Source organism: Betta splendens, chromosome 11, assembly GCF_900634795.4.
Source record: "Betta splendens chromosome 11, fBetSpl5.4, whole genome shotgun sequence".
Lineage (NCBI taxonomy): Eukaryota > Metazoa > Chordata > Actinopteri > Anabantiformes > Osphronemidae > Betta > Betta splendens.
Genome location: NC_040891.2, coordinates 1,909,409 through 1,924,733, shown reverse-complemented (window position 1 = coordinate 1,924,733; position 15,325 = coordinate 1,909,409). Strand labels below are relative to the sequence as shown.

At 40.4% G+C, this 15,325-nt stretch overlaps 1 protein-coding gene across 8 annotated transcripts in view; it reads right to left on the bottom strand.

Moving 5' to 3' along the window:
* The window catches only part of phf14 (PHD finger protein 14), a 200,811-nt gene that overhangs the window by 84,947 nt on the left and 100,539 nt on the right, over positions 1-15,325 (bottom strand). For 6 of the 8 annotated variants that reach the window (XR_008696054.1, XM_055512716.1, XM_055512715.1 and 3 more), the window contains one exon: positions 11,391-11,508. Coding sequence is in view for 7 of the 8 variants with exons in the window: in XM_055512716.1 (XP_055368691.1) it covers positions 11,391-11,508 (118 nt within the window). In the remaining variant the exon portion in view is untranslated. Of the gene's footprint in view, positions 1-11,390; positions 11,509-15,325 lie in introns of those variants that run through there. The other 2 variants (XM_029166216.3, XM_029166220.3) reach the window with 2 other exon arrangements.

Here is a 15,325-nt window from a genome sequence, read left to right as displayed (position 1 = left end):
ACGCTGATTTACACGGAGAACGTTGAAAGATGATAGACGCTTTTGACGTTGAAATGACGTTTCTACGCCAAAGTATGACGATGATAGACGCTGATGAAAAGAGGGAAGTTGACAGAAAGTTGAACGATGATTCCCATAGACGACCATTATAAAAAAACGACGGAAAACGTTGAATAACGTTAAAAGTTAAAAAGCTGAAAACGTGAAAAGTAATAGCCTGCATCGTCTAACGATGACGCACGTTTAGAACATTGAACGATGATTCTACGATGAAGCGTTGAGAAGTAGATAGCGACCGAAAAACGGGGCGAAATAATAAGAATAATAATAACTAGAAAAAGTAATTTCTCGAGAAATTACGTGGGAGAGCTGATCTGCTGCCGCAACGATGACAAACGCTGATAAAGCTGCTGACGTCAAAAAGTTGACTACGGCAAAGCGATGAAAACGAGAAAACGTTGACAAAGATTAAAACGATGACAAAAGATGGCGATTAAAAAGATGATGATTAAAAAGATGACCAAGGTCATACTATGACAATATTAAAGAGATGACAATGATTCAAAAGTTGACCAAGGTTAAAAGATGTCAAAGATTAAAAGGTTGACCAATGTGCATTGTTGACAATCATAAATAAGCTGACTATCTTTTTGATTTGAAGAAAGTATTTGTAAATAATTACCTAACTGTGTAATATTTTAATAACTAGTAGAAATTTACCAGTCAGAAACAAAAATCTTGCCATTTAGGTAATAAATTACATTGGTGCTTTTATTCTGAAAGGATTTAGAGGTTGTGTGTGGGCGATTACTAAACTATAAAATAGTCATTAGATAGTCATAATTTATCATTCAATAGCAAGAATAGCCCTATTAAAGCAAAAGATTTAGATTTAGCCCTTTCAGAATAAAAGCACCCTAATAGGTTTGAGTGGCTATTTACTGAACTCTAAAGTAGTCCCATTAACGATTGGTAAGTATTCAGAACCACAAATTTTTTTAATCAATCTTGCCATTAAAGGTAATAAATTGTAATTGGTGCTTTTATTTTGAAAGGATTTAGAGGAAATGTGTGGGGGTAATAGCGTAACTGTCAATTAGTCTTTAATTACCCATTCAAAGGCAAAAACAGTGCAGTTAAAGCTAATAAATGGCATTGGTGCTTTTATTTTGAAAGGATGTAGAGGAAGCATGTGTGGGTAATTACTAAACTGTTAATCTATCTTTAAATAGTCATAATTACCCATCTAAAAGTTGAAATATTGCTATTAAAGCTAATTATTTGGCTTGGTGCTTTTATTTTGAAAGGATTTAGAGGAAGTGTGTGCTTAATTACTACACAATCCAATAGTGTAGTTGAGTAATCAGTAATAAGCATGGAACTGCTGTCTACACTGAGAATCAGGAATTTGACCTGTCAGTGAAATCTGCAGCTGCGCCGTCGCCATGGAGACGAAAGGCGGGAAAATCAGGCTCACTCTGCTCTGTAAAAGCAGAGTTTCACCCTGTATAAACAGGCTTGTTCCAGCTAAACCATGATAGTTATCACAAAAATTATTTCATTTTACGAGTCCCAAGGCTTCAATGAGCAAATGGTGTGAATTTTATGTTTAAGGACAAAAGCTTGTAGCCACAGTGGCAATTTCAAAATATGTCTCCTCTGTTTTTCTCCCTAGACGTCTGCCGAAAATTATCATTAGAGTCTATGGGAGAATTTCGGGATCTCTCTGCGCTTTGAGGTTGATAGCGACTAAAGTATAGGTCTGAGGGTATATCCAGACACATCATTAGAAAGAGGACAAGTATGACTACGATTTAGTGAAGGAATTATGTTGATAGAGTAAAAATTGTGGCTGTAGTGACGAGTTAGAGACAGAAGTTCTGTCTTAAAAAAGCGCACCTTCTCACTGTAGCTGTGACATCACGCACTCTAACAGAGCCAATACACACTAATGGAAAAGCTGAAAATTTAACAAAAACCACACGATATTTAAACGCTCACAAGTCGAAAACTATAAAAGATACGAGGACGCTGATTTACACGGAGAACGTTGAAAGATGATAGACGCTTTTGACGTTGAAATGACGTTTCTACGCCAAAGTATGACGATGATAGACGCTGATGAAAAGAGGGAAGTTGACAGAAAGTTGAACGATGATTCCCATAGACGACCATTATAAAAAAACGATGGAAAACGTTGAATAACGTTAAAAGTTGAAAAGCTGAAAACGTGAAAAGTAATAGCCTGCATCGTCTAACGATGACACACGTTTAGAACGTTGAACGATGATTCTGCGATGAAGCGTTGAGAAGTAGATAGCGACCGAAAAACGGGGCGAAATAATAAGAATAATAATAATAAAGAGCGAAGATCTCAATAGTGTGAGAGCTGTTCAGCTCTCCCACTAATAAAGAGCGAAGATCTCAATAGTGTGAGAGCTGTTCAGCTCTCCCACTAATAATAATAAAGAGCGAAGATCTCAATAGTGTGAGAGCTGTTCAGCTCTCCCACTAATAATAATAATAATAAAGAGCGAAGATCTCAATAGTGTGAGAGCTGTTCAGCTCTCCCACTAATAAAGAGCGAAGATCTCAATAGTGTGAGAGCTGTTCAGCTCTCCCACTAATAAAGAGCGAAGATATCAATAGTGTGAGAGCTGTTCAGCTCTCCCACTAATAAAGAGCGAAGATCTCAATAGTGTGAGAGCTGTTCAGCTCTCCCACTAATAATAAAGAGCGAAGATCTCAATAGTGTGAGAGCTGTTCAGCTCTCCCACTAATAAAGAGCGAAGATATCAATAGTGTGAGAGCTGTTCAGCTCTCCCACTAATAAAGAGCGAAGATATCAATAGTGTGAGAGCTGTTCAGCTCTCCCACTAATAAAGAGCGAAGATATCAATAGTGTGAGAGCTGTTCAGCTCTCCCACTAATAAAAAGCGAAGATATCAATAGTGTGAGAGCTGTTCAGCTCTCCCACTAATAAAGAGCTGTTCAGCTCTCCCACTAATAAAGACCGAAGATATCAATAGTGTGAGAGCTGTTCAGCTCTCCCACTAATAATAATAAAGAGCGAAGATCTCAATAGTGTGAGAGCTGTTCAGCTCTCCCACTAATAATAATAATAATAAAGAGCGAAGATCTCAATAGTGTGAGAGCTGTTCAGCTCTCCCACTAATAAAGAGCGAAGATCTCAATAGTGTGAGAGCTGTTCAGCTCTCCCACTAATAAAGAGCGAAGATATCAATAGTGTGAGAGCTGTTCAGCTCTCCCACTAATAAAGAGCGAAGATCTCAATAGTGTGAGAGCTGTTCAGCTCTCCCACTAATAATAAAGAGCGAAGATCTCAATAGTGTGAGAGCTGTTCAGCTCTCCCACTAATAAAGAGCGAAGATATCAATAGTGTGAGAGCTGTTCAGCTCTCCCACTAATAAAGAGCGAAGATATCAATAGTGTGAGAGCTGTTCAGCTCTCCCACTAATAAAGAGCGAAGATATCAATAGTGTGAGAGCTGTTCAGCTCTCCCACTAATAAAAAGCGAAGATATCAATAGTGTGAGAGCTGTTCAGCTCTCCCACTAATAAAGAGCTGTTCAGCTCTCCCACTAATAAAGACCGAAGATATCAATAGTGTGAGAGCTGTTCAGCTCTCCCACTAATAATCAGATTAGTGACTATTAGTGACTATTAGTGCTATGATAAACCACCACAAACATACATTTAAGCTCCATGACATTTATGAAATACTATGATAAACCACCACAAACATACATTAAAGCTCCATGACATGTATGAGACCTTTTCCTATTAAATACAGATAAAGGCTATAATGTATGCAGCCTGATGCAGATGCATGATCTCGGTAGCAGGTGTTGCAAAAGTATATCTGGTTATGTTTATGGTCTTTTCTTCAATCTATTTACTAAAGCAGATTCAAATGTGGAGAGGCAGACAGGCCAGGATAAAGATGAATCTGTGTGTTCTCCGGACTCCACTGCAGTACTTGTTAAGACATGAGTAGTATCTAAGGTTAGGGGTGACGGAAGTAACAGCCAATACATCATGTGTTTGCTAACAGAAACCTTGTCAGAGGTTTTGGTGTGGTCTTGGTCTGCTGTCTTCCGAAGAGAAATATGAACTACTATTTCCTCAACTCTGAATTTGTTCTAGTGCTGGTCTATAGAGCTCACATAAATTCAACTGTAGGGTGTCACATCATAAACTTTGCCGCCTTATATGCGTGTGCCATCCACCAAATCTCCCTGTCAAGCCTGCCAATTTTCCAATTACCTGTGGTGCTATCCATTACTGGAGTCACATCCTAAATGGGAAACACGCGGGGAGGAGGGGCAAATGTATGCTAACTTTTGTACTGTATCTTTCTCATGGGCCATCACAGGATTTTTTTTCTCTTTACCCAAGCCCGTGGCTACCTGTCAGTCTTGCCAGTAGCCTTCTGGGCCTCCTTCTCTAGCCTGAATCATGCCTCATCTGTTGATGCATGTGTTTAAATTGCAGTGGAATGCATTTTTTGTAACAGACCACAATTCAACACAGTCCACCTTCACTAAAATACTCTAAAGCAGCAGTTGCTGTAAATTGGTGGACCCATTGGACCAGTTTCCCTCATACAGTTTCCTTTCATACAATAAAATTAATGCAAGGCAAACATGTATCACTACACTCCCAGGGGAAAATTGAATTTTGAAAAGATCTGGAAAGAGACGACAAAAGGAAGCACTGGAGGGGGACCCTGTTCTGTGCCAGTGAATATGACTGTAATTGAAAAACTGTAATGCAATGCTGAACAACTGCACAACTGGATTTTTGCACACAATAATAAATCACACAATAATAACCATTTCAATACCAGGTGTTTTCAGGTTGCCCCATCATACAAAGAAATTACATTTGCCCTTTGCATGACTCTATGACCCTCTGAACTTATGAGGTGTGTGTGTGTGGAACTATAGTAGACTGAAGGAAAGAGTATGTGGTAAACATGACAATTAAATCATAGAGCATGGATTAAACAGGTTCTGTCACTGATTAGGAGACAATAAGCATGCCATCATGATGACACAAACGTTTAAGATGTGTCCAGGAACAAGGAGCACTGGTCAGGCCAAAGGGCATGATCGAAGACTTGATCAGGAGGAGCCAACCAGGAATCAGTAACAGTTTATTTTTTAGAAAAAAAGCCTTTATTGGTCATTATCACATACAATTTAACAACGAAATTTGTCTACTGCATTTAACCCATCCCCCTGGGGAGCAGTGGGCTGCCATGCAAGGCTCCCAGGGACCTAGTTTGAAGTGTCTTACTCAAAAACACACTTGGTAGCTCTGGTGGGGGTTTGAATCTTGGACTACCTGGGAAGAGACCCTTCTTGTACCTGCTGAGGAGACCGAGTTTTTGGAGTGAGGGGCCACTCCTGAAGACCTTCTATGACTCTGTGGTGGCATCAGCCGTCCTGTACGTGTGGTCTGATGGAGCAGCAGCATCACAGTGAGGGACAGGAAGAGACTGGACAGGATCATCAGAAAGTCCAGCTCTGTCCTGGGCTGCACTCTGGACACGGTGCAGGAGGTGGGTGAGAGAAGGGTCCTGGCTAAACTGACATCCATCATGGACCAGGTCTCTCACCCACTGGAGGACTCACTGTCTGCTCTGGAGAGCAGCTTCAGTAGCAGACTGATCCACCCTCGCTGTGTGAAGGAGAGATATCGTAGATCCTTCCTACCTGCTGCTGTCAGACTGTACAATCAGAACTGTTAGATCAGACCTAGTAATCTCCTCTGTGCAACATTTGTGCAAACCGGTACACAATGTATATTTATTACTGTGCAATAACGCTTCCAATGACCTCATACTCACTCTAGCTGTACTGTACTGCATTGTACTGTGACAACACGAAATGTCACAATGTCTCTGTATTCCTCTGCCATGTACTTGCTGTTGTGTAAAGTAATTTCCCCACTGTGGGTTTTTCTTATCTTCTTATCTTAAAACTATGGTGTATTGGTTCTACGTAGATTGCACCAAACCCAAAACTAAATATAAATACAGTAGTTATCGTACATCTGGCAGCACTTGGTGCATACAGTAGAAAAATGTTTACTTGTCTAACGTAGACATTAAGTCCCTTCTAGAATTCAAAGTACAGTAGCATCTGTAGGTTTGCAGCGTCCCTTAATATGAATTACAGCTGTGTTTTGCATCGCTGGCCACACTAGAACCATTCGCTTTGTGGAGAGCAGACAGACAGATGACCCAAGCCCCTCTCTGGCCAGCAGAAGCTTGTGAGTTCTGGTTTTGTGGCATATCTACATAAATTTCCCCTTGGGGAGATAGGGGAAAGAAAAGGGGGTGGGCTGGTTTGTTTGCTACAGCTACCTCCCACAAGCCCTGCCAGGGCCCTCTGCTACTAAGATTATACATATATGACAATGAAATGCCAGGAGCAGGTTGCTGTTTGAAAGGCCACGTGATGCAGAGTAGGCGGAGAATGCAGACTGCGCCTCACACCCCTGCTGTTCATATCCAGAGCCGCAATAAATGTGCTCACTTGAGTAAAAGCCGCTTCGAGCAGTTTTCTTTTGGGTGCTTGAGTGTATTTGTTCCAAATATGAACAAGTCCTCTGGTGTTTGACAAATGAAAATAAAAAAAGAGTCCACATTATGGTGCCAAATAATAGGTGTAATATAAAATAGGACACATTACTGTAAGAAAAGGCAGCAATAATTACAGCTTGAATCTGGTTTTCAAAAACATGTGCCAGTGCTGTAACGAATGTGTGAATGAATGTGTGTCACTAAACATCCATTGAAATAATCCTGACATTCGTCCATTCAGCCTCGTAGTTATTTGATTCCTCTGTACCTGTATCACACTTTGATGTCACCGTGTGTCTCTGCTTTAGTGCCTCTATTTGTGTACATCTTGTTGTGTACATCTTATTCAAAAGATGACACGATTGCAGTGGGTCATAAACAGTGGCTTCATTAGTGCATTACCCGCTACATTTAACCACCTCTGCCCCCAGCGCTGCGTCTATACATCTGCTCCTCAGCAGCCAAAAACCAGTCACCAGTGAGCACAATTAAATTTCATGACTGCACATTGGCAGTCCTATTTCATTTATTACAAAGGGCATTCTGTAATGCCCATTTTTCCAAGAAACATATTTCCATTTTAGCGAGACATAACTGATGAACATTGCAGGTGACGCATGATTTAGTCAGAAGTGAAATACACACACAGCCTTTTCTCTTTGACTACAGATGCCTGATCAAAGGAAGATACTTTCTATTTCCAAACCAGAGAGAAGAGAGAAGTGAATGTGTTTCATGTGTATCATTTGTAATTATTCATCTGTACAATTTGGGTTCTCTGAAATGTAAAAGGAAGACATTCGCCTGTTTTCTCTCCTCTGCTTTGTTCACAGTCTTCACATTCACATTGTTAAACACTGCAATGTGTCATTTCAAAACAGAAATCAATTTATTGGCATGTAAAAGACTGGAGAGAGAGAGGGTGTTGGAGTCTGGCTTTGAATACTGCGTTTTCACAGAGTTCAGCTAGGCTGGTTAGACTAGTTAGGCTGTTTCATTTGTATCAATCAAGCAGGCTAATATATTGTTGATCACATGAGCGTTAACGTTAATGTTAATGACAGGACACCGATGCTAAACATATATACAGAGGATGAAGAAATTCTCATATTATGTATGAATTACTTTACAGCAGCCTGCTTTTTGCTGAGCATGCGGTTTTAACAAAGGCTTTATGTCGACACAGCTGAAGGCAAGAAATAGTGATGTGGTGTGAAAAGTGGCCTCATATTTGCTCCATGCTAAGAGGTTCATTAGAAGGATCCAGATCAGGAGAAATAAAATGCCTCAACCTCTTGGGACTCCCACAGCAATCACACATTCCTGTTTACGCCACAAATTGGCCCCCAAGAGGCACATGGGCATTTGAAGTGCCCTAGTTAAAATGATTGAGGTGACTCCCAGCCATTGATTGCCCCTTCGTCTTCAGTATATCACCTGGCCACGCTTGACCCTGTCTAGTGTTGGCTACCAGCTACAATAGCCCTGCTTGCCTTTAAATCCCATTAGATAGTAGTTACATTGCGAGCATGTCTGCAGATAACATCACTGAACGGTTATCAAGCACCACGTACTGTACACATCAATAAAAGCCTTGACTGTTTATTGATCATACTTGAATGCAGACTGGTAAAGCTAGAAAGACATTTATCTTCATTTCATAAATGCTCTATTGCTACTGATTAAACAGAACACACGGGGAAATGTCTCACTGAGAAATTAGAAACAGGTGAGAGGTTACATTCTTCCACTGAGCTACACACTAACTGACCTAGAATCTCGTAAATATGTACTGCTACATTCTAAATACCAAAGCATCTGATTAGTAAAGATGCCTGTTTTTATTCAATTTGCACTATATAGTAAAGTCGGCCAAGTGTGACACTTCATTAACTTATTAAGGCTAATTTAATTATATTCTTTCACAGGTCAAATGATTGATGGCTCAGCTTGTAGAGGCACTAATTTCTGCATTGTAATAGAAAAGCTGCACAATTAGTGCCTTTAGAAACCCATGAGGTAAAACAACTTAGCATCACTGTTCTGTTCCACGAAAACACAGCGATGAGCTCTTTGCTGCAATTGTACAGTAAGTCTAAACCTCACACAGACAGTCTGTGTTTTAAAGAAGCTGGTAAAAACCAAATATTAGAAAGAGTTTTTCTGATCTGATGATTCATAGTAAAATAAAAATTTCTGACTGTTAACTGTAATGATGACATCAGCAGCAGATCATGGGCTTGATTCCTACAGCTCCTCTGTCCTTAAATAAGGGACATGTAAACTATGCAAAGCTAGATGCTTTGAGGTCATGACAGAACTTTGAATATAAGGAGGCCAATGGCTGTAGAGCAAACTTTTACCAACTGTCATTGTTCTTTGATGAAACCAAGTTTGAGTGCAGTTAAAGTACATCCCACACAAGTTCACAGCTGAGTACTTGAAACATCACTGGAGCAACTTGAAGAGCTTTTGGCATTTCAAACCTTTTTTCCAAATCTTCTAGTCTGATTCAGTGTAGAACCCAATGTTCCAAGCAGCACTGCAAGGGTGTAAATAAAGCCTTAAACAAGCCCCCCTGACATGGTAACAGGCTTGAATTAAAGGCCATCCGTATATTATGGCCCAATGCTACTTTATTACTGAAATCAATTTAGTAAGGGCTGGGGGCGACAGCGGGAGGAATGTGGTCTTGGTCACACTGAGGTTTATCTAAACTACGCAGGCTGAGAGAAACACAACATCTATAATGAACTCAATAAAAACCTTGTACTGCTGCTTTGTACAACGAGAACATGTGCAACATCGCCAACGCTCAGCTCTAGTTTCATGCAACACTGTAAACCAGCAGGTTTACTTCTGTAATTGTTTATGCTCAACGGTTTCCCAACAATACAAGCAAACCGGAAGGAATAAACTATCATCAAATATACAGTATAATTTTATTTCATCAGGAGCCTAGAAAGTCCCACTGACTGACCTTCACCAAACGCCTGGTACTAGAAGAACAAGGTGTGGCCCACAGCCATTATGAACTAACTGAACTTTGGGAAGTGTGATGGAGGGCAATGCAGCAGAAATCTTACATCTGAATTTCTGTACAGAGAAGCAGTGTGTTGTAACCAAACTGTGGTCAGCATCATATCCTTGCTGCTCCCTGACTTCCTTCTCAGACATTATACATCTTGGTCCCAGATAAGAGCCGTGGCTGCAGGGAGCTCAGACAAATCACTTCCTGTACCCATCCTTTGTAGCAGACTGTCAGGCACAAGGCTTGACCGCCCACTATCTTTGCCAGCAGCTGAATCTCAGTTGCAAGCATCAGGTAATATTCTGCACTTAATGTTGGCATTTAAGAAACATACTCCCCCCGCAGGTAAAAACGGTGCATGACTTGGCATTTAAAGCAGATAATAAAACTTTCTTTAAATACTGCTCTCATCTCCGAGTGCTTTTTAAGATGCCCTTAGTGGAGTCAATTATCTCCCTACACTTACTATTACTAAGAAACTCTGAGCACCTTGCACTTAAAAGGTGTGTACACCATGCTTTCTCAAAAATGTCACATTTCTAACAGCTCCTTTAAATGTAGACTTTGCGGCATTACAAATGGCAGATGCACCACAGGCTTCTTTTATCCAGTTGTTGCTTAAACAAGCCTCAAGGAAAAGGAAATGGAAATTCCCTTATTAGTGCCACATTGGCAGGCACTCGGGGAGCTAGTGCAGTGTCTCACTCAGGGACACACCTGATGCCAAGGCGGGGGATCGAACCGCGGACCTTTGCCTACCAACAGCCGACCAACAGCTCTACCAACTGAGCACCTTAAGCTTAATTTATGCCTTACATGTATCTGAGCCGATTTCCAAAGCAGTACATAAACAAACTAGAATGACCAATGTTGGAATGAGGACAGTTTGCACTGTAAGAAATTAAAAAAAACACTAGTAATTGTTCTGTATTGTTCTGCAGTTTAATCCAGTTCATCTGATCACTTTCTGTAGAAAGAGACCAGTAAGATACTGTTTTCACATTACCAAGAGCTAAAATCTGTTCACTAAAGGTTTGTTTCTGCCTCAGTTTAACTTTATTGATGACCGCCTGCGATTTACATTATTATTACGGTTGTTTACTTAAAATCTAAAAGCCGTAGCCTCATTACAACCACTGGAAACTTGTAGTAGAGAGTATTTACAAGTTCAGCGGTTTAACCACAAAGCACCGTCTTTACATGCTCCCGTATAACTTTTGGCACAAAACCAGCCGTCGGACGGGGTTTGCATGCCAATTTAGGTCCAGTTTAGTTATGATCATGCTTTGGCGAAATTGGAATCGTATAAAATATGAATTCAATCGTGACCCAAAGACACTGAAAGATGTGAAAATAATATACTGTATCAGATGTTACAGTGAATGTGATGTAGTGGCTGTGCACATATTCTATCTAGACACACAAATAAGATGAGGAGAATGCAAACGACACATTTATGCTGTGGTATAGGTCTGAGACTAGATACAGCAATTATAACTTTGCAGTGAATACAAAATTGTTGGACATCAACTATGTTTTTCAGATAAATATTCAAAGTTGCTTCAGAAGAGCTAGTAGACTGAATCAAACTTATGTTGCCAAGACCACAGGCACATAGCTTAACCACCGAACTATATGAGGACATAAGGAATTTAGTTCTGTGTGTTAGATAACAACATACTGACTGTGCTTCTGTACACTAAAACATCAAAATCAGCAGCACCAGTCTACAACGCACATAACTCACCTTGGACGAGGATGTGTCACACTCTTGGCAGATCCAGCCATATCCCGTCTGCTTGGGGGATTTCTTAAGTGGTGGGTCCAGACATCCAAAGTGATAGCAGAGCAGACACTGGTCACACCTGCGCCAAAGGAAGGACATGTCACGTACCACATGTAGAATACATAACCACAGTCTCTCTTTAATGCATTCTCCACTCCCTTGAAAACACCATTAATTGAACAATGATTTGTTACACTGTAAGCAAAACTTTTGGGTTAAACTGCATTTTATCTTGCTGCTGTTAAAGTCTCCTGGGCATAGGGTATCAGTTCTCATGTGTACCCAACATTCAAGGCATCTCTGTTGCAGAAAAGGAGAATGCAAACGACACATTAATGCTGTGGTAAAGGTCTGAGACTAGATATAGTTGGTGAGAAAGCCCAGCTCAGTCCTCAGTCCTAACCCTAATCCTAGTCATATACATATATTGAGGGTCTTTTTTCCCTGCTGTCTGAATTTACACTCAGTGCTGTTCCCATTGAACTAATAGTCACTCTAATACAGTAGGAAGTACACACTGTGCACCCCTGTGCTAGTGATACTGTAGGAGGGGTTAGGCAGGTACGACTTCCATCTCCCTCCAGTGGGGAGACTGCAATGCACAAATAGAAATATAAGCAAAGCATGAGTAACTGCTAAGGCAGGAAACAAAGAACAGACCAGGAGCCAAACATGAAAAAAAAACAAGGACTGCACTACAAAGTAACAAACGTAGGTCAGAACATAGTCAACAAATAGCGCACGGTTAACAATGGACTGACAAGGTAAGCCAACAGAGTCCAGGTGTAGGTTGTCCATGATTAGCCCGAGGCAGGAAACAGAAAATGATGTGAGGGCGGGGGGCAGGGCAACAAGAACACAACAAAAACACTAGAATTTTAGACTGAGTTTGCAATAAGCAATCTGCTGTTACACCTGTACGAAGCACCTAATAATGAGCTTTGTGTATTGTAATATATATGTCTGGGACCAGACGAGCCAACCATTTATATTTATATAACGTTTTGTTCAGAATTATGACACATAAAATAGTCTCTGCATCCAGTTCAGCATTTGAGTAGGTGTTCACTATTTTTGCCCTGGAAAACAATGAGAATAAATAAATGATATAACGTGTTTTATGGACCCAAAGCTTGGCACCTCTTGTGGAGTTAATGGTTAGTTGCTACTGTGGCTAAAGCTAATCCTGTGTATCAGCAGACCAGATCACGAAAGGAGTACCCCCTGACTTTAGATTGAGCACAACCTTAAATTCTTAAATCGATAGATGATGATCCTGATAATGTTGTGGTTCGGAATATAGGCTGCAGGAGATGTGTTTAAACAAAATACCTAGATGAACTAGGATGTGTCCCAAGGGTCAGATGACCAGTTTTATCCAGTTTCCAGTTAGCCGTAGACTAGAATAGAGAAAAACATGTCAAAGATGCTGGTAAAAGAGAAAACATTGCTAGAACCTTACTGAGACCAGGTGCTTCATCTCCATCAGAGCTGACCAGCATTGCTGCCCCTGGACAAACAGGCTGTACCATCATTGACTGTCATTCATAAGTTGATCACATGATTATTATACACATAACTGGCTGTAATTGTGCAGTGTGTGCATATCTGTTTACCAGGAAGAGGACATTGTTGAAGGATAGAAAATAAGTTTTCCAGATGGACCACTGCTGCAAATGGCTTCTGCTTGACTAACTTTAAGCCTGACATTACAGCATTTTGATTTACTGTAATTTGACAATGACTAACAGCTGAAGTAGAGATTAGTTTATTTTTACTAAATTGAAGTGAAAAAAATAATACCAACATGTAAAACCGAACCACTGAGTGATAAAACCCTTGTGTCGGTGTCTGAGTCTGTTGCAAAAATAATCGTGGCTCTTGAATTTTTCCACATTTTGTTGTGTTACTACAAATGTAAATGTGTCTGCTTTGGATTTTATATATTAGACAAACAAAAAGTAAAACATGATAACAACTAGAACAAGAAAATTGTGGTTTGCATTTGTATAAGTTGGATGAAGGTCTGGATATTGACTGAGTCATTGTAAATGTGACGATGTTTTGGTCGACACTTGTTGACTGTAGCTCTATGTTTACAGTCACTGTCTTATTCGTTCACCTCTAACTAAAATCACATTGGCCTCTGGAGTCACCTATTGATGTTAAAATATATTCTCACTATTAGACCAGCACACACGCACAAACTTCCCAAAACATGGCTGTCGACCTAAATTGAGGGGCTACAGAAGAATGTTGATGACAACGAGAAGCAGCCCATGGTAACTTTGCAGGCGTTAAATCCCCAGCTCAAGTGAGAAACACCCATTTGGGCCCTTAACAAATCAGGTCTTTAAGAATGAGTACCGAGAAGAAAGCTATGCTGAAGGACATCCAGCTATGTAGAAGAAAGGTACTCTGCTCAGATGAAATCAAGACTGAACACGTGAGCTTCAACACACTATCCCCACAGTAAAACATGGTGGTGGCGGCATCAACCAGCAGGGGAGCTCAGGGAAGGTGAACAAAAACAAACACCACAATCTTTGTAAATTGTTAAATATGTTGAAAACCATTTATCCTCTTCCTGTTACCCCTAGCATGTTACAATACTTGGAGCAAAGGCAGAAGCAGGTCTAGAGGCAAGAGGTAGACGTGACCCATGGTCAGTGTGTATTCCACCATCCAGAGATGGGGAGAACAGTGAAGGGGAGGCCCAGAGTCTGAATTATGTTTTCCCCAAGAATCATCTGTGTAGCGTTTTCTAGCAATCCAGAGTAACATGGGCGCATCAGCGACAGAATGTGTTGTTGTGGAATAATTCTAAAGCTCATAAAGTCATTACTACTGAGATTTAAGGGAATACTGTTGTGGAATAATACAGCACCTACTATAACAGTACTCCCTGTGGCAAGTGTGTGATGCAGAGAACCTGTTATTCAGCAGAAGTGTAGTAGCTCCATCAAAACTATTATAACCACAGTGTGTTTTATTAACCTAGAGGGGAGGAGTGAAGCTTTTGCTGCAAACACATGACCTAGAGTAACCTGACCTTGGGAAGTGGAGGACTAGAGGAGAGCTGCTCTGTCCTGAGCAAAAGGCGGAGTAAAAGTGTCCTCACTTTGTTTTGAGGTTATGATTGGGTAAAGATATAATAAAATAATGATGCAAAATACCATAAAAGGTTAAAAAGATTATCTAAATTCCAGGGAGCTTAATCCCACCCAATGAACAGGTCTGGCATGTGGTAGGTCTGACACTGGTAGCTTGCTTAGATCCATCACTTTGTGTAATACATTGTGCTAATTATCTATCCTGGCTGTTCAAAGCAAAAGGCTGTGGATGTGATTCAGAGAATGTAGCTGAAGGCTGGTCATCAGAAAGTCTCTACTGCTCCAACTCTCAGTATGTCAGTAAAGGAGGCCGATTGCAGCTCTAACTATGATTAGATATCAAAAGAAAATGTACACATCTGGATGATAAACTGAAAACATATTGGTAGATTAGGTTTGAATAATTTAAAGCATAAAAAATTAACATATGAACACTCTAGATGGCGATCTGAACTCCATTGTGCGATCATGCAGATAAACTGGAGGCCTCTAGAGGCTATCGTAATCCCCCATCAGAGGTACGGACCATGAATGTTGCTAATCCTTCACATTTTTTCCGACATGTTTGTTTCTCAATGTCTCTTTATTCAACAATCAAACATGTTAAATAAAAGGTAAAAGGAGATGTTAGCAGACCTAAAATAAAAGGGAATAACTGCTATTAATAAACCTGTAGATTATGACAGTGCCCTCGATGTTATGAAGTCTTGGGGAGATAGAAGTTTAGCAAAACCCTAAGAAGATGGGTTTAGCCCTCATCTGTGAAAAAGGTGTAATAACAAA